Below are 18,818 nucleotides of genomic sequence, written 5' to 3'. Positions count from 1 at the left end.
GATGAGGACCCCACCTCAACTCCCACCCTTTCTAAGAGGAGAGAATTAGGTGGGTTTGATGGGAGAATCTGTGGGAGTGGGGTGCGTGAATCTGAGTATAAAATCAGTTTACAAATCAAAGAGATCTTTGAACCAATACAGTAAATAAACACAGCCCTGTTGGGCCATTAGGGAGTCACTGACAATGAAAACGATTAAATATTGAAAATGAATGTATAAGTATTTCAGTACTTTTGCTATTGGTGTGAGCTTCAGTGTGTCAGTTTGGAAGTAGCAGAAATCAAATCTCTAAACTCCCCATAAAAATGATTAATAGAAATAAAAAAAAAATTAGTTTCCAGTCTAAATTTAACTAGTGATTTTTGGGGTTAAATATATAAATAAGCAATTAAATAAATATATAAAAAGTTTATGAATTAAAATGTAACAAAAGAAAATACCACCATAGGATGTTTGAAAAAAATACATTGCTACATTTTATTATCAAAATTATTAAAAGATGCATGAACAAGACTAGAAGAGAATAATATATCAATAAGAGTGATTGCCTCTATATGGTGGGGATGGTTGGTTTTTCCTGATTTTATGTTTCATGTAATTTCTAAAATTTCTATAATTAACTCATATATCAATAATCAGAAAAATTGATAAAATAAATATTGGCACATATCCACGGATTCAAACATATTGCCTTTTCCTAATGTAGCAAACCAATTTAGATTTTGTTCTCTTTAATGTGAAGTTTTACCATATATTTAGGACAAAGTGAATATTTTTGCCATAAAATTTCAAATTAGTTTGGAACTGTATTTTATGTTAAGTTATATATATTTTTAGAGATTAAAAATTGAGTGTTCTTTAACAATGTTATTAAATAAATTAATAACATATTTATGGAGAGAGAGACAGAGAGAGAGGCAGAGGGAGAGAGAGAAGTGCTTGTTTTGTTGAGAAGGAGCAGATTTACACAAATGGCATCATGATCTGTGGATCATTCTGCAACTTCCTTTTTTTCCCCACTTAACAACATGTGCATGTGAGTACCTCATTCTTTTAAACTGCGAAATACAATTCGAAGATACCATAGCTCATTTAGTTGCCTACAGATGGAAATTTAGACTGTTTTAAATTTCCTTTATTTCATAGCCAATGCTGCAGTGAGCATCGCTTTTGTACGCATTACATGAACATGTGTAATTGTTTCTCTAGGTTGTATACCTAAAGGGAACTGCTGAGTCATAAAGTATTCACATTTTAAATTTAATGGATACTGCCAAATTTAGCCTCTAAAAAAATCTGCATCAATTTACATTCTCACAACATGAATGAAATTACCTGGTATTAGTAGATATTATATACCGCCTTTTATTTTTGCAAATCTGATGGATAAAAAATATTTCATTGTTTCATTTTGCATTTCCTAATCACTTGCCGAAGTTACCTGACGTTTGTAAGGAAGTTGCTAGTTGACTTTTGTATTCTTAATTTCCTCTCCCTCCAACCAATTTCCTTGCCCAAATCAAAATTTTGCTAATCATTTTTCTTGTTTATCGTTTCAGCCAGCCAAGCCAGGGACTTGTTGTCAAAGATGCTAGTGATTGACCCAGCCAAAAGGATATCAGTGGACGACGCCTTACAGCATCCATACATCAATGTCTGGTATGACCCTGCCGAAGTGGAGGCGGTAAGGCATAGGCTTATTGTCCTTTCCTTCCACAAACAAATCATAGTAACTGGATACTCAGTGATGAAAACTAAAAGACAATTAGAGCCCAAAAGAACACACAAAGGACATTCATGAAATTCCTAAATCACAGAGTTCTTACTCTTACTTCCCCTCTAAGAGTTATTTCCTTCTACCTATATTTTAAATGCATTTCTTTTCCAGGATTTCCTATGAGAGATGCTGATTTAGTCCAACACACCTTAGCTGTCCATGTAACACTGCCATTAGGTTTTGTTAAATTGTTAGCTGTACCAGGGTCTCCTCCTTTATGTTTAATTATCAGCCTCTCCTGATGCAAACTAAATAGCAGAAAACATAACAGAGAATAAGTTACTTTCCTTGTATTTCCTTGACAAGATGTCTACCATTAGTAAAGTGTGATACTAAGAACATTTTAATTATAGAGCTTTCAACAGGCTGTTGGTGACTTTGTGAGGCCTTGAATGAATTAGATGAGAAAAATTGTGTGTACCAATAAGGACGTTATTTCAGGCTAATTCTAAATTGACTGTCACGGTAAGATGTATCTACTTATTTTAAATCCAGACATAGTTTAAGAATCTTCTCAGAAGCATGACTCTTATTTATTTATTTATTTATAGTATTTTTCAGACATTTAATATCTCTTCTCCAATCATTTTCTTACATCTTTTCCTCCCCTTTTCTCTGTGTAGAGTCAGGGCTGTGCAGCACAAATTGAGTGGTGTTGTTGCCCATGTGTGTTTTATAGGCCTCTTGATGGGAATGTCCTTTTGTCCCTCTTTTATATGTTACTATCATCAGTGTTACCTTTTCCCAAAAACATCAAAATCTCTTCAAATTCTTAGAATATGTGTGCTAAATTATCTCATTTCCTTTTACATAATATCTTCAAATAACTTTATTTGAATTGTTCTTAATCGTCTACTTGAAATATTCCTTTTGTTTTCTTGTGTCCTTCTCTGAACACCGAGTTATTCTTGCTCAAGCATACTTTTGCTTTTTCAGCTTCCTTTCCTCTGCTTCACTGTGTGCCTGCCCATGTCAGATGCTTGATTCAAACTGACATAATTCTTATCCTTTCATTCTTCATTGGAGAAGTGAGCTCTGATAGATGGGAGTGAGGATTAGGTAGCATCAAATTTTATAGACATACTATTAAAAAAGCTACTTTCATAATAACCCAATTCTTAAGCATTCAGAAATTTCAGAGCAAACATTTCAGTGGTAAATGAGTCTCTCAATTGTGGAAATGGGTATACAGTCCTTGATGACATTTTCATAAGATCTACTCTCCTAAGCAGTTTTACAATATGTTGAAATTTCAATTAGCTTCAAATTAATTTTCAGTCACTTGATTTGACTTTTCCAAATTAAAATCCCTAAAATTAAATATTTTCAAGTATAATGATGATGCTCTTAAAACTAAAACAATAATGTTCTTACAACTTAAAATAGAATCTTTTCCAATCTCTCAATCTTGGGAAATACTTCCAAAGATGTTCTCAGAGTAGAATGAAATAATGAAATAAGTAAGAGAAAGTATAATGTATATGTATATGAAAATTAAGTGTAATAATTTTTTCTCTGATGATTTTCAATAAAATATTTTAGGTTATGTTGATAAAATTTTTAGACAACCGTAAATTATTTGAAATTGTTGCTTCTTGTTTATTTTGATGGTTCAAATCATGTGGCATATTTATTTTTATTTATAGCTAATGTGATATGTATAATTTGTTTTTAATGGATTGTGGCCTAGAGTTTAATTGGAGTCATAAAGTCCGCATTTGTAATTCACTTGTAATTATGTTGCCTATAAAAGAAAGAGTTGCTTAGAATCTATAACAACATATTAATGAATAGTTTCCATGAGTTTTTAAATTTATTTTAACTTTTCATGAAAAATTCCTTTGATGGACAAAAAGGTGAAATTTAGGGTCCTAAAATGGCTAGAATCTTTTTTCTTTACAATTTTTTTTCAATATTTATTTTAATTTTTCAACCATTTCAGTATTGTCATGTTGGGGCACGCACAGCAACAGCACAAGGCAAATAAATTTTAGGGGAAAGATCTGGTAGAACCTGAAGGTCAAGGGGAAGGGTTCAGTTAATACACAGAACAAGCAAGTATTTAACATCTAGACTGGGGTCATTGGTTATACAGGGTAAACATATTTTACATCTAGACATGTTGCAGTGAATAGGTTGGAAACCTGACTCTTGGGCGAGGTTGGTTTATTACTCCATGCAATGCATCACAGAGGTCATGACTATTGCTAGGAGACAGACGGTGAGGATGCTAGAATAGTGGTTACTATGCTTTCTGCAATTCCCTTAGAGTGAATGTCTTTGTCACTGCATGTGAATGTATATTTAATGCGAAGTGACCTTTCTTTATAGACACATGGATGGAATCATATGTTTTCTGCCAAAACTGACAAAATTATTTTGCAAAATATACTCCAATGTGTCTCTATAATCCAAATAAATGGAAGTATGAAATAATCCGAATTTCCTTGATTGGAAGTCAATCAGGAGAGCCAATCTTAAACAGCTTTTAAGTAACTCACATGATATTATAGAGGGAAGAAAATTCAAAGCTGGGAGGAAACAAAAATAAGTTTCATTGGAAGAAAATAAAGCAAGTCTCTGGAGAGGGATAAAGGAGAAAGTGCAAGAGAAGGTGATGTCTTCAGGAAAAGTAGAAAGGCAAGTAGAGAAATGCTACTTGTACTAATCTATTGATCAAACTACAAGCTATCTTACCACGTTTTTCCAAAAGTGTCAAAAGCACCAAATGAAAAGGGAAGAACATATGAATGCTGTCAGAATGGTAAGAGAGAAAATTATTCATGTAACCATGAAGTTGAGAATTTTAAAAATCGAATATCAAGGTTAATAGTGACCTATCTGTATAATAGTACATAAAGATTTTGAAGTTATAATGGCTCAAATTATTAGCAAGTTTTATTCAAATAATGTTCAGAGTAATAGAAGTGTGTGCCCCAAATAGAGTACAAAGGCTACATTTAATGTCAATGCTGCTTCATGAAATTTTGGTATTTATCAAGAGGGCAAAGCTATCATGCACAAATGCAATTTATGGAGTTGTATGTGTCTTTACAGGTGTGAGAGATGGGTTAGGTTTACATTTCTGTTGTGCCACTTACTAGCTGGCCAAGTTTTTTAACCTTTCTGCCACTCAGTTTTCTTGACTAGCATAGGGGACAATCATACTTACTGCATAGTGTTCTTCTGAGAATTTAGAGTTAATTACATAAAGTGCTTAGTACAGTACTTGGCATGCAGAAAGTGTCATATAAACTGTTATTATTTCTGTTATTATTACTGCTGCTATTATGACTTTTCCGCACAAAGCTTTGCTACCTTTTGATATATATATTTGGTAAACACCAGCTGGCCAAACAACTGCAGAAATATTCTACAGTATTTAAATTAAAAACATTGAAAGTCATCTAGAGAGTCCAATTCCATTAATTTAAACCCAAATTAAGACAAATTATGTAGGTCATCAATCCACATTGTAAATATTGTTTGGAAACTAGGGGACATTCAGGGCTATTTGTGGGAATCAATTTGAATATTTACCCTGTACTCTGTTGAAGGGAAATAGTGAAGATCAGGTGCCTTGTTTCTTAACAGATTCTTGAGTTTAGAGACCCTGCTAGAGTAGAGGGTGGCTTTCACCCTGCAACCCTTGAGAGTAGGGTATAGACACCTGTTAGGAGTATTTTTGCAAGATAAGGAAGAATTGTTACCGATGTCTCAGGGCATATAAAAAGGTAAATTAAGGAGAACATAAAATGTGACCATTTCTTTTTTACAGGTAGAACATGGCTTTATTTATTTTTAATTAAAAACTTATTGAGGTGACATTGGTAATAAAATTATATAGGTTTTAAGTGTAGAATTCTATAATACACCATCTATATATTGCATTGTGTGTTCATCACCTAAAGTCAATTCTCCTTTCGTCACTGTATATTTGACCACCACTATCCTCTTTTACCTCCCCCTTCCCCTCTGGTGGCCACTAAACTGTTGTCTGTGTTTGAGTTTTTGTTTATTTGTCTTTTTCATTTGTTGCTTTCAGTTTTATATCCACATATAGGTGAAATCATATGTTCTTGATTTATTTGCCTGACTTATTGTGCTTAGCATAATAATCTCAAGATTCAACCATGTTGTCACAAATGGCACTATTTCATCTTTTCTCGTGGCCTAGCAGGGATCTTTTCTATAGTTGTGACCAATTCTTTAAAACGCAGTTTTATTTCTCTCAGAAACCCCAGAACACGCTGAGAAAGTGCCTGTGTGCAGGACCCTTCCAGATGGCTTCTGTAGTTGCTCTGCTGTGCTAGGTCTGGGAGAGGGAGAGATGTTCTCAGTCACCAAACCAAAGTCCTCAGAACTCAAAGTAATCATCACAAGGAAGTCAATTAAAAACTTATGGGGCCAGAGAAGGACATTCCTTTATTCCTCAATTCATGACAAAAAGGAAGGATCACGACCTGACGCTAGAACCGTTGTCCAAGGTGGGACTGGTGCTGGGCGGAGGCTCACAGCCAGCAGTGATCAGTCAGATCCAATGTTGTGTTGAAGGCTCTGTCTCAGAGAGGCCCAGATGCAGTCCTAAATGGTCAAAGTATTACTCTGGGAAACGGAACAGAAGGGCAGGTTGAACCAGTCAGGCTGATGGTATCTAGGTTTTGTTCTCCTGTGAGTGAGCCCTGGGTACTTGAAACCCAGGGGAAGGGGTGGCAAACAACACAGGACCTTCTGTGTGGCAGCCAATTCGAAGTTACAGGGGAGAATGCTAGAACAGAAGCTTGGAACATGGGGCTACTGCTGAGAAGAAGACAGAGGAGAGAGGGTGGGAGTGTTTAGGTTGGGAATATAAATACACATGCCACCCTTATAGAAATCAAGTGAAAAGGTGTGACTAATCCAAATCTGTCCAGTTTGGGTGGAACATGATTAGGGAAGCAAAGCTAGTGCTGAGCTTGTTTATTATTTCTTAGTACCTACCTAATTCAAGATTAAGAATTGGGACAGGGCTGGGTGGGAATTTAAACTACCTATACAGATGCCAAGTTAAACAACCTGGTCTTCAGATTCCCAGTGAGAGTATAACTTGGGAAACAGAGTAACACATATATTAGTGCTGAAGTTCAATTAAAATAAACTCTTAGAAACTGTAAAACCGGAATAGTCAGTAATGTTACACATTTACTGTTTGTTTATAACATAAGGTAATTAATTGAGTCTTAAATGAATTATTTACTAGTTCATTACTTTAGACATTATGTTATTTTTTTTTGGCTATGCTGAAAGAATTTATAGGAACAAGCTCCCCTGACTATATTAAGTTCTTTTATTGCAAGGCCATCATAGATTTCATGCCCTTTGAGCAGAGTTACTATCTGACATTATTTTAATCTTCTTGTCTGCTATTGTATATTATTGGTCATTACCAGAGAGAGCACATGGAAGGGATGACCAACCATGCGGAAATGTGCATTATTTTCAATCTTCTTGTGACATAGATATGTACATTTTAATGTTGCCTATATCTGAAAATCTGTTCAAGGTAAATCTTAAAGGAGAGCTTGGAGATCATTGTACAATGGTTTTGTGCAACCGTTCAGCAAATATCAATCTTTAGAATATCAGCCCTACAATTGTGAGCAGCTACAGGGACGTGGGACCACAAATCATGATGAGAAGAGTAGCATAGGCCAGGTATGGGATCAGAAAGCATTGAGAAGAGAGCAGAAGCCTGTGCTCAGAGTAATGCAGGGTCCAGAGCTTGGCCTGAACCAACCCAAGTGAAAGCTGATGCAGATATGTGGACAAGTCAGATAGGGCAGGCAGATAAGACCAGTGCAGAAGAGAAATGTGGTCTAAGGTCAGAGTCTGAGCAGATGTCACACGAAAGGGCATTTAAACAGCGGAAAAGCTAAGGATATTTTCTGATCGCAGTGCAAAACTCAAGAGCAGATAGTCTTGGAACAACCCAGAAATTCGCAACCCAGACATTAGCCACTACTAACCCTAGAGCAAAGAGATGGTTTACTAGAGCCCAGGGATGGGTAGTGATAGCTTAGCTAGTGGAATCTGGGGTTACAGACACAGAAGAGATACCCCTGCTTCTGGAAGGAGGAATGGGGAGAAATGGCCTGGCTTCCCACTCCCTCATGTCCTAGTAGTGTCTCTCTCCTATTGGCTGAGACTAGCCCTAAGTCAGCTGATAGGTGAACCTGGGCAATGCAGCCTGCAGGGGCCAGCCTCTGGATGCAGATCAGGTAAGGGAAGGGTTAGGGCTGTATCTGTGGGCAAACAGGCCCAGGGCTGGCACCCCCTCCCCACCCCATTTATTCTCTGCTTATTCATAGCTCTGAAATCGGCACTAAGTAAAACTGAAGTAAACCAGTGGTAAGCCACACTTACTCTGGAGAGGGGAAGGTTTTGGAGGTCAGAACACATGCTCAGTGGCCTCACTGCATAAAAGTATAGTAAACATTTCCCCTAATAACCCTGGTAACTATTTCATTTGCTGAAGTATCTCATGATTTCTTGCCAAGAAATCAATCTTGGCCAGCAAACACCAGTACTATGTCAATCTGATAGTCTTGGCATAAGAGTACGTCTCATGGGTTTTTAATTGAATGTGTGTACTTCCTTTCTTGTATATGTTGGTGTCACGTTTTCATTTGTTTGTTATCTGGTTCCTGAGGAGCCTAGAGCTTGCTGAGCCCCTGCTGGACAACATGTGCATGGGGGAGTGAGGGAGTCAGCCCTCTGCTTTCCTTTAGGTTGCTTAAATTCTACTCTTCTGCTATCAAGTAGGTAAAATACACTAAAAAAAAAAAGACCTCTATCCATCTTTCTTCTCACTCACCCCTTTGTTATTTCTTCCTTCTCTTTTAGCCTTTTCCCTATTTTAATCCACCTCTACAGAGCTGTTTGCGTAGGCTTTATTTGTTAACAGTTTAGTATTTATTCATTTTTCTGTAAATATTTATTGAACCCAAACTATGTGTCTTACACTGACCTAGGTGCTGGTGATTCAGCAGTGAATTTAAAAATGAAAAGTAAGGTCTTGGCTTTCATTGGTCTTGGTGGGTTTTCATTCAGTTAATAGCTAACGGAAATTATTATTGATTGGGAATTTTGTAACTTGTCATCTCTGGTTGATAAGTTAATTTTTCCAATGTTGATTGTCTATTTTATTTGACTCTTTAACTTGCTTATTGTATAATTTTCTAAATGTAAGAAGAATCTGTAATAAGTTGTCTTTCTCAATGTTACTTATAACTAAATTGCAATGACTATCTTTTATCCTCTAACCAGATTTCATCAATTTCTTTGAATTAACAAATTATGATCATCTGTCTCTAGCTATAATTAAAAAACAAAAAACAAAACTGTTTGGCTTTGAATATAAATCCCTATCCCGATCAGATTTTAGTAGCTAAAACGCATAGATTATTATTGGATAATCAGAGAACTCTCAAGTTCGCATGCTAAGTAATGGAGAGACTTCGTTTATAGTTCAAAGATTCACCTATAAATATATTGTCTATCTGGGGCATTCAAGCAAAATTCAAGTGATTGAAGGTGAGGGGGGAATTATTCTCACTCTCTACCTGTATCTTGAATATATTTTTGAATATATTTTTATAGTAATAGCTAATATTATTTGATTATATCATGTGTTGATTTGCTCTATTAAACCTACTTCATGTATAAGTTATTGTTTGTCTTATCTTTGTTTTCATTAACTATGGCTTAGTCACTGTCTTCCACTGAATTCTCTTGAGTCCGTAAGTTCCAAAAACAACGTGGTAGACAATAAATAGGTGTATCAATGGGTTCAATTATAAATGTATTAAGTACATTCTGCTAAACTCAGAAGTTATATAAATTTAGGAATAAGAAAAAAATAGGAGCTATGAATATGAAATTGATGCATCTAATATTTAAACAGTTCATCAGTAGTTGCCCACTTTTTGGTAATAAACCACTGAATAAATTGTGTATGTGCTTACTTCAAATATTTTATAATCTGATGAGTCTGAGTTTAATGGTGTTGTGTTAAACATGAAGTAGCTAGAAGAGATGATTTAAATGAGTTATAAATTAAAACAGCTCTCTGTATAGGCTGTATCTCTCCCGTTGAGATTAAATGGGATTAAAGTCTTTGTAATTGACATTTCCCTTTGGTGAATAATAGCAAAAGGTTACATGTCCTTACCTTAAGAGAGCTTCTGAATATACTTATTCTGAATATACTTATTTCAATCTGAAATTCAGAAACTACTGTTTCTGTTTTCTGGTTTTCCCCACAGGATACAGATACATGCTTAAAACAGTTAATAGATGTTATTTTTTGTTTGTCTTTAATGTGCCTGAGAAAGAAGCCAGTTTGGATATGAAATTTATTATGTAAAATTTAATAGTAACTCTCAAACTGTAGAAAAGACCTTTTAAATATGTCAATAAACAGAACCCGCAACATTTGAGTTATTTAAGATTTTTTTGTAGTAATCTGAAAATTTTGATTGAAGAAGAAAAATTCTTTTTCACCACAATAATAAGAAACTATTTTCTCTTAACATTTGGTGGATAAAAAGCCTCCATTGCTTTTCATTAAAAGAAAAAAGACTGCATGCGTGGTGCTATGTCTCTGAGTATGTACAACCTGGGATTTTACTAGTGAGGTTATTACTAGTTTTCTTCTTGATGTTACAGAGGTAAATCTGCTTTTTGTAAGGAAAAAAAATCTTGTTTATTTTTCTTTAGATCCTCTCAATCATTTTCCCCTCCTTGGATTTAAATTAGAAAGCTTATAGTTTTTTTTTTTTGTTTTTTTTTTTTCCTATCTGCAACTAGATATATGATAAAACACATAAATTGAGTTTTCTCAGGACAATCATATGTGGAGCTTTTATAAAGGGAATTATTTTGAAAAAGATTTCTCAAATTGTTTCTATCAAACAAAAATTATACGTAGTTTCACAAGTAGGACAAACTACCCCATTTCAGAGTGAGGAAAAGAACAATTAACAATAGTCCCTGAGTATTTAATGTTAGTGATCTCATTCCATTGTATGTTAATAGCATTTACTATGTGTTTTAAATTTTTCAAAATCAGTCTAAATATTTCCCAAGTGCCCATTACTGGTCTGGTCTGTAATCTGTGTGCAGGTCATGGGTGACCTTTTATTGTCCAGAGTTGGGAACATGAAGAGGTTACTGAGGTGAAACATCATTATTCTCTTCTCTCTATTCTGAAATTGCCATCATTTAAATTCTGTTTTTCAGGCTAAATGTTCCTATGAATTCTTTTAAGTATAATTTGTTCTGCTCACATGGAGTTAATAAACTGGCTGAATCCCTCTCTCAGCTGTTCCCTCCATCTGTCCTGACACAAGGACTGCCTCTTTGAGTCTTATGATTTCTTATTATTATAGCATGCATCATGCTGTGAAAAAGCTAGTGCGACACCCTGGCAGGCGTAATTTGAGAAATAGTTTAGTGCCATCTATCTGTCATGGAAGACCTTTTTAGTATGGAGTTGAACTCTAAGTAGGTTTGTTAATTCAGAATGTATATAAATTTAGAAATAAGTAGGAAGAAGCATGCGCTACAATGGATACAAATTTGATGCACTCTAATTGCGTGTTTAATTTTAGAAAGAGCAATTCATATTTTGTGATTCTCATTTGCTTGGTGAAAGTCAAATCAGTGTCTCTAATTCCTAATATCTGCCATTTGTGGAATTGTAAATTTCCATCTGTTCATGCTGAGTCTTCTTTCAGCAGCAAAATGTGAGCAATTTACTAATTGCTTTCCAGAGAAAATATAACTTACATTACATTTCCTATGCCCAGTGCCTCAGCTGTTAAAGTGAAGATATCTTTTGAATCATATTGGGATTGTTTTGATGCCATGTATTATGTTGTTGGGAGCTTGTCAAAATGTTTGTTGTAGATAGATTTAGCCACCTGCTTTTAATGGCCCCTCTTGCTACATGACTTACAAGAATATGTACTTCACTAAAAAAAATTTGTCTCTAATTTTAGCGAGTTGTACTGAAGAAAATCTTTTTTCTTGATTTCAGATCATTGGAATATTCAGAATCCACTGAACATATAAGGTTCTTGAATGTCTGAGCTGGACCAATTGAATAGTTCATTCTCAGGAGATAACTGTTTTGCTTTCTGGTAGAGTCTGTGTTCAGGTTTTTCTTTTCATATATTACCTTGAGCCCTTTAGACAGTGAATATTAATCTCTTAAGTAGACCACTGAAGGAGAAGTCTTTTTAAAAAAGGTGGGGAGGGAACAGAAATTATTATTCTAGAACATTCCATATTTGGTGCTCTCTGAAAGACTGAGTTATGATGTCCTGTCAAGTTCTTCCAAATCTATGTTTTTTTTTTTTCTTTTGTCCTAATTGACCTCTTAGATACTCTGAGATCCACCTACTTAATTCAAAGGAATAGGAATTTGTGAGAGTGTATTTTATTTTCTTAGTATTTTTATCCTGGGAAGAGATTATCTAATTGTGGCATCAGTCTAGGATGTCACAAAGTAGTGTAATCTATACATTGTGGAAGAAAAAAACAAACAAACCAAGCATCTTTTAGAGCTTCTTCTAAGAGATAAGCAAAGAAGTCAATGTCAGAAATTGTAAAGCGTCCTGTCAATGAAAACTTACCGGATTTTATAGTAAGAGAATAATAAAAAGAGGGGGGAACGAGTAGGAGTAGGTCAGGAGAGAGAATCTCTGTTAGACAGCTTTGCCTTGAGATAGAGGTCATAAAAATTGCTAACTCTAGGAAACATTAATTATTTGGTAATTTGCATTCCTGTCTCTTTTCTCTACCTGCAGTGTTGCTAAAACAATCAAACTATACTGTTCCCTCTCCACAATTTTTTTGTCTGTCATAAAAGAATCTCCTCTAAACTACTGTGTATATAAATTCAAGGGCAGCTTGAAGGCACTCTTACCCAGCCTCTTATCACGAGTGTTTTCAGGATAGAACCTTTACTGATAAAGAAACTGATACTGCTCTGCAGAGGTGGTGATGTTTTCTGCAAGGCCCACATGTTAATTATTACATATAAACCCGTTCATTTTAAGGCCACCTCCGTTCTATTCCCAGCAGTAATGTTATTTGGTAGGTAGCCCTGTTTAAGTTTCTAAATCTGCTCTGGTTTTCTATTTAAGATGTTTTTCTTTGCTCTATCTCTACCAGATTCAATGAGGTTGGGTTGCATGATGAACTTTTTAATTGTATAGTCCCCTTTTATTTTAAATCTCAAAATATACAGATGCCCATCCTGCACAATTTAACATAATAAATGCTTCTTTCCTCCGTGTGCGGTGCTGAACACTGTAGGAGAGCTAAAGATTCATTTCCCTGCCCTTCAGAGCTCACAGTCTAGCACCAAGCTTTCTTATCCTGAGATTCACTAACCCCTAGAGTTTCCTTGCATGGGCTTCTAAGGGCTTGTTGAAAACATCCTGACATTATATGCCTATATTTATGTGTGTACATCTTCCTAGGGATACAATTCATAGGCTTTATGAGATTTTTGGCGCTTTTACCTACAAATTTAGTTCTCAGGATTTTAAAAAGCACTCTTCTGGTAGAGAAAGTTTTAGATGATAGGGCTACAAAAATATGGATACTTTACTGTTAGAGTTGACTGTCAGTGAAGATATAACCAAGAGATTTAATTCATTTTTTGAAAAATCTCAGCTTATTTCCTTAAGGTAATTTTTTTCCTTGTTCGAAAAGACCCTTTCATCTGTAAAGGTCCTACTTTTTAAAAGAAGGGGATGCAAGGGGAAGTCACCGATAAATATAAAGCACTACACTTTGAGTTTTCATTATTATGATTTGAGGGGGTGGAAATCTTTGCTTAACTTTGTAGAGTTCAGCTTTATTTATTTATTTATTTATTTATTTATTTATTTATTTATTATTTTTTATTAAATTTATTGGCGTGACATTGGTTAATAAAATTATGTAGGTTTCAAGTGTACAATTCTATAGTACATCATCTATATATTGCATTGTGTGTTCACCACCCGAGTCAGTTCTCCTTCCATCACCGTATATTTGACCCTCGCTACCCTCTTCTACCACCCCTTCCCTCCTTACGCTCTGGTAACCACTAAACTGTTGTCTGTGTCTGTAAGTTTTTGTTTGTTTGTTTGTCTAGTTTGTTTGTTGCTTTCAGTTTTGTACCCCACATATGAGTGAAATGATATGGTTCTCAGATTTTTTAAGTTTATTAAAAATATGAAAAAGTTTCCTGTGGTCCTACAGAAGTTAAAAATAACATTTCTTCAAGAAATAGAAACAAATAGCTAGTATCTAATTTTCACATAGCTAGCTCTTTTCTTGTGCAATGGAGCTTTCAAGTGTTCATTTGGCATAAGTGTTCATAGCTTTATGGAGGAATTATTCTGCAATGAATAACAGATTTCATGAGAATGTCAGGTCCAACTTTTCTCATATCTTACTTCTACTTTGTTTCTCTTAATTAAGGACTTAATTCCTTTGCACCAGTCATTTTTCTCTGCCATGTTTTTCTCCAAAGATTTTTGTTTCTTCCTCCATTTTCTAAAAGGCCCAATTTCTTTCCTATGTAGAGGGGAACATAGGGTTGCATTAATCAAACATCTGTTTTTCAAGTCATGCTTAGAGGTGGTTATACCATCAAAGTTAGGGGGCAAATTGAGAAGTTTCACTTTCTAAGAGAGAAGAAAAAACCATTAGAAAGTATAATCCTTAACGATCCTGAAAATGAATGTGTGGTCATGTGATAACAATTAGTAAATCTGTATGATGTTTATTTTGATTTTTTTTTAGCCCCAAATGAAAACTGTGGAGATGAAGTCAGCATGTCATCAGAACTGTACTAAAACCAAAAGTCTATAGACTGAAAATTTGAGGAGCTGAAGAAACAGAAAAAGGATAGGAAGCATTCTTGAGTGCTAAATCATACCGTGTTTCCCCGAAAATAAGGCCTACGCCGAAAATAAACCCCAGTTAAGATCATCAGCCAGATGGACACATTTAGTGCGTTATGACGATGTTCCAGAAGAAGATGACATGACTGTATTTGAATAAATATAGATTGTTGTACATGAAAAAAATCAGACATCCCCTGAAAACATGCCCTAATGCATCTTTTGGAGCAAAAATTAGCATAAGACCCGGTCTTATTTTCGTGGAAACACGGTAGTAACCTACAGATTCAGGGAAAAGGCTGGATTTGAACATTTTCTTTCCAAGTGTAGAACTGTTGCTTAGGCCCGAGGGCATCCATTATAAGTGAGGGAAGGTAGAATAGATTCATCCAACAATGAGACAGAGTATTGAAAAGGTTATACTCCCTTTTTATACTTCTATTAAAAGTTTATGGTCTTTCACAGAGTATGTGCTATAATAAAATTATTATGTTCCTTCCTAATGGCAAGATAGTTATAAGAATGATTAAAAAAAACCACTTCCATAACTTGCTACAGGTTTAATATGAGACTTACAGGGTCATTTGTGCAATACTGGCCCACAATATCTTGTGAAAGAATGAATTTTATTGTTTATGAAAAATACTTTTAATTGATAATGAAAAGAAATTCCCCACAGTTTCTGATTTTCGGGAGAATCTGATTTCCATTTTTATGAGTTTTTGGAAAGCTGAACTCCTTTCATGTTCTGCTGAAAGAAGTGAGGGTAAAATAGCTATGCCTCAGGCACTTTTTCTGAAAATCCCTTACCTAAGATGTTTGTGATTTTGGATTAAATTCAGCAGAAAGCACATTTGGTGACTTTGTTTCATGACACATGCACCAGAATGCTGTTTTCCTAGTACAGCAATCTGTCACCACTTCTTTTTCTGAAGCAGGCTTGCTCATGTTCCATGCTCCGCTGCTTTGTGACTTCTGTTTCATTACAAAGACAAGTTTATTCCTAGCCAGAATTCTTACAAATACATTTTTAGAGAATCTTAAATAATGAGTAGCTCCCTCACGAATAGGAGGCTTAATAACAATCTAAGCAAAAAAATTGGCTCACTATGAGTTAATTTATAATATTGTGGCACATAATCTAACTTCCTCAAACCAAGGAGTCCTAGGCAGTGGGAGAAGACAAAGAGCTGCAGTGTGGAGACCAAGGTCATGATACTGGGAGAGAGTAGAGTGCAATGGGAGCCACTCAGGGTCTGTAGCTAGAACACCCATAGTCAAGGACTCATCCTTCCTAGATCAGGTTCACTTCTTTCATTCCCTACATTTTTATTGACCTTCAATCACACAGCCCTCATTCCTGTTATTTAGTAGCTTTAGTATAGTAGCGTTGATAGATAAGTAAATGAGACATTTTTACTACTCCAGTAAATTCTATGAAAAGGGGAGCACAAGGTGCAACAAAAGCCAAAGGAATAATGTATGACCCATCTTTTAATAGATAGAAGAGGCTTTAGGAGGGAGAAAAGTCTTAAATTGGACCAAAGCATGGGCAAGAGTCAGCCAAAGGAAAGGAAAGTGGAAGAGTAGGTTCAAAGACCAGGAGAGAAGAGAGACCTTCTTGTAGTTCACCTGAGGAACTTTGAGGTAATTCAGTGTGACCAAGACAGCAGTGAGGAATGTGACCGGAGACCAGGTCAGCAAGCACCTGTAACTCATCCCCGGTGAGCCCCATGCTAAAGGCAGGGAGGATGACTCTAGGGATATGAATCAGAGACGTGGGTTTTACGTAGACCATTCTTTCTGCTGGTGGGATGATGAATATTAGCAGAAAGACCAGTTAGGAAGGTACTGAAGTAGTTGAGCTAAGAGATGATGATAAAATGAGTGTTAACGGCAGTGGGGATGGAAAAAAACAAAACAGATTCAGAGATTTTTTTTTTTTTAGTTGTATAATTGTCACAACTAATCCTCACCCAGATGATATGTAACAATGTTTGAAGAGGTAAGATGTTATATGTGAAAGTGCTCAATAAACTTTGAAAACACATAATGTTGCTAGAGAGGAACTTTTTAGTTTATGGGTGTAATCGAAATAATTTAAACCCAATAGTTTTAACCTGTATGACATAAGGGAAAGGAAAATGTCATTTATTTCTATCTTATTAACAAAAAGTTCAATTAAAATTACTTTCTTTTTAAAATTAGTCCTTAGAATATTTCATTACTGAACGAAAAGGTGTGCTATGTTTTAAGAAAATCCACTATATGAGCTACGTTAATTAAATGGAAAAATAGGGGCAATGGGAATGCCTTGCGTTGGTACATAGCTCTCCATTATTGTGTTTGGAAAGAGGAAACTTGTGATTCTCACCCGTTTTCTTCCACAATATATCGGAGAAACGCAGTCATCAGCTCATTATGGTCAGCAGCACATCAACACTCATTAAGGCAAGGATTCTTGATAGGATGGGAGGGGTAAGTCAGATTGTGTGTGCAGATTACTAATTGGAAATAATCCCTCACCTTCAGGTGATTCTGTTCCCCGCCCAATCACTCCCCACCTCCAGTACCCTCTCCCCACCACATAGACCTTAGAAATTATTGCTCTAGGAGAAACTTGAAGATACGGGTTTTGTGTCAATCATTTGCATCATCTATGTAACTACCTGGTCCTACCACACTGTCGTTTCTCAGAATAATTAATTGATTTAATGAAATGTTTTAATCACTTTCATATTGTCTATTTTATTTAAACTTCTCACCCATGTTTCTATTCTGCATTACCTCAGCCAGAAGAACCCCTACCCCTACCCTCGGATACCGTGATTCCCATTTTACAGAACTTTAAAATGACTCTTACACAATCCCACAGCTAAAACCAAGGTTCTAAGCCAGTGCTCACTTTATTATGTCACAATATCCTTTAAATAGTTCTCTTTTTCTTCACAAAGGAGGTCTTCAAATAATTTATGTACCGACAAAATATAGAAAGAAATGAATTTACAATAATTATATTTGCTACTTTTTTCTGATAAGCATCTTGTGCATAGAAGTGGTACATGAATGTTTTCTTATATAATTTTCCAGATGTATTGAAACCATGTAGGTGTAAGAGGTAGTAATTATCTGATTAGAAGAACTCTTTTAACTAGATTGAAAAAGTTTTTTTAATCGAGAATCTTTACATCATTCTAAGATTTTTCAGAAAGATCAGTGCTAGGAGAGGAAAAACACAAAGATTTATAATGAAAAAACTATATATTTTAAAATGAATAAAAGTACTTTGCAATTGAAAAAATATTAAATTCTAAATTAAAATACATTACCATTTCTATAATGCCAGTAGGTATAGGCAAATCAATTTTTCCTTAATGAAGTTTCTAATTCTGTAACTCTGTTTCTGAATTCACTGTGGATTCCTATCCTGGGGCTACTCATTTATTTTAACTAGAGAAGTATGGTTTTCTCCAGTTACTGTCTCTAGAATGAATTGTTTTTCAGTCACGTTACTGATATAGGAGTGCTGAAGATCTTTACAAATGACATGTGGCCTTACTAGGCCTGTGTTCGATGTGTTGAATTTTCACCCAGAACATTTTTCTAGCTAATTTTTGCCCTATAATGTACCACTGAGGCCAATGTGGCCTTTTGCCTTTGGAAAGTCTTGCAGTACAAACTGTTGCTTCTCATAATTTTAAGTTAACATTTATTTGTTTAGAACCTTCCCCATGCCATTATCATATCACACATTATGTTGAGATGATCCATTTTTATGTGTATCTACCCAAGTCCGCTGCTCTCAAGTTCCTTAGGAGCAGAAATTCAGCTTTACCTACTGAGTGCAGAGAACAGTGAGAGTAGTGGCTGATACATATTATATGAATAACAAATGTCATTTGAGTTTAATTAAACTGTGCTTCGCTGAGCACTTCTTTAGTGTTTATAAAACCCTTTCTCGTATCCACTCTTATTCAAGCCTCAGAAAAATCTCTAGAAAATAATGATTATCTTCAACCAGCCTTACTGACGTTATCATCTAAATATATCCTTGTTCAAACTACTCCACACAAACATCGTCTCTACCCTGGACCATG

The 18,818-nt window shown here is 35.3% G+C and overlaps 1 protein-coding gene across 17 annotated transcripts in view; it reads left to right on the top strand.

The window, feature by feature from the left end:
* The window catches only part of MAPK10 (mitogen-activated protein kinase 10), a 288,604-nt gene that overhangs the window by 239,619 nt on the left and 30,167 nt on the right, over nt 1-18,818 (top strand). For all 17 annotated transcript variants that reach the window (XM_019731283.3, XM_074323972.2, XM_074323984.2 and 14 more), the window contains one exon: nt 1,560-1,684. In XM_019731283.3, coding sequence (XP_019586842.1) covers nt 1,560-1,684 — 125 coding nt within the window. The remainder of the gene's footprint in view (nt 1-1,559; nt 1,685-18,818) is intronic.

Source organism: Rhinolophus sinicus, chromosome 1 (assembly GCF_057876585.1).
Source record: "Rhinolophus sinicus isolate RSI-liver-muscle chromosome 1, RSI-T2T, whole genome shotgun sequence".
In the NCBI taxonomy this organism is placed as follows: domain Eukaryota; kingdom Metazoa; phylum Chordata; class Mammalia; order Chiroptera; family Rhinolophidae; genus Rhinolophus; species Rhinolophus sinicus.
Note: the sequence above shows the minus strand (reverse complement) of the source record. Positions and strands in the feature narration are given on the sequence as shown.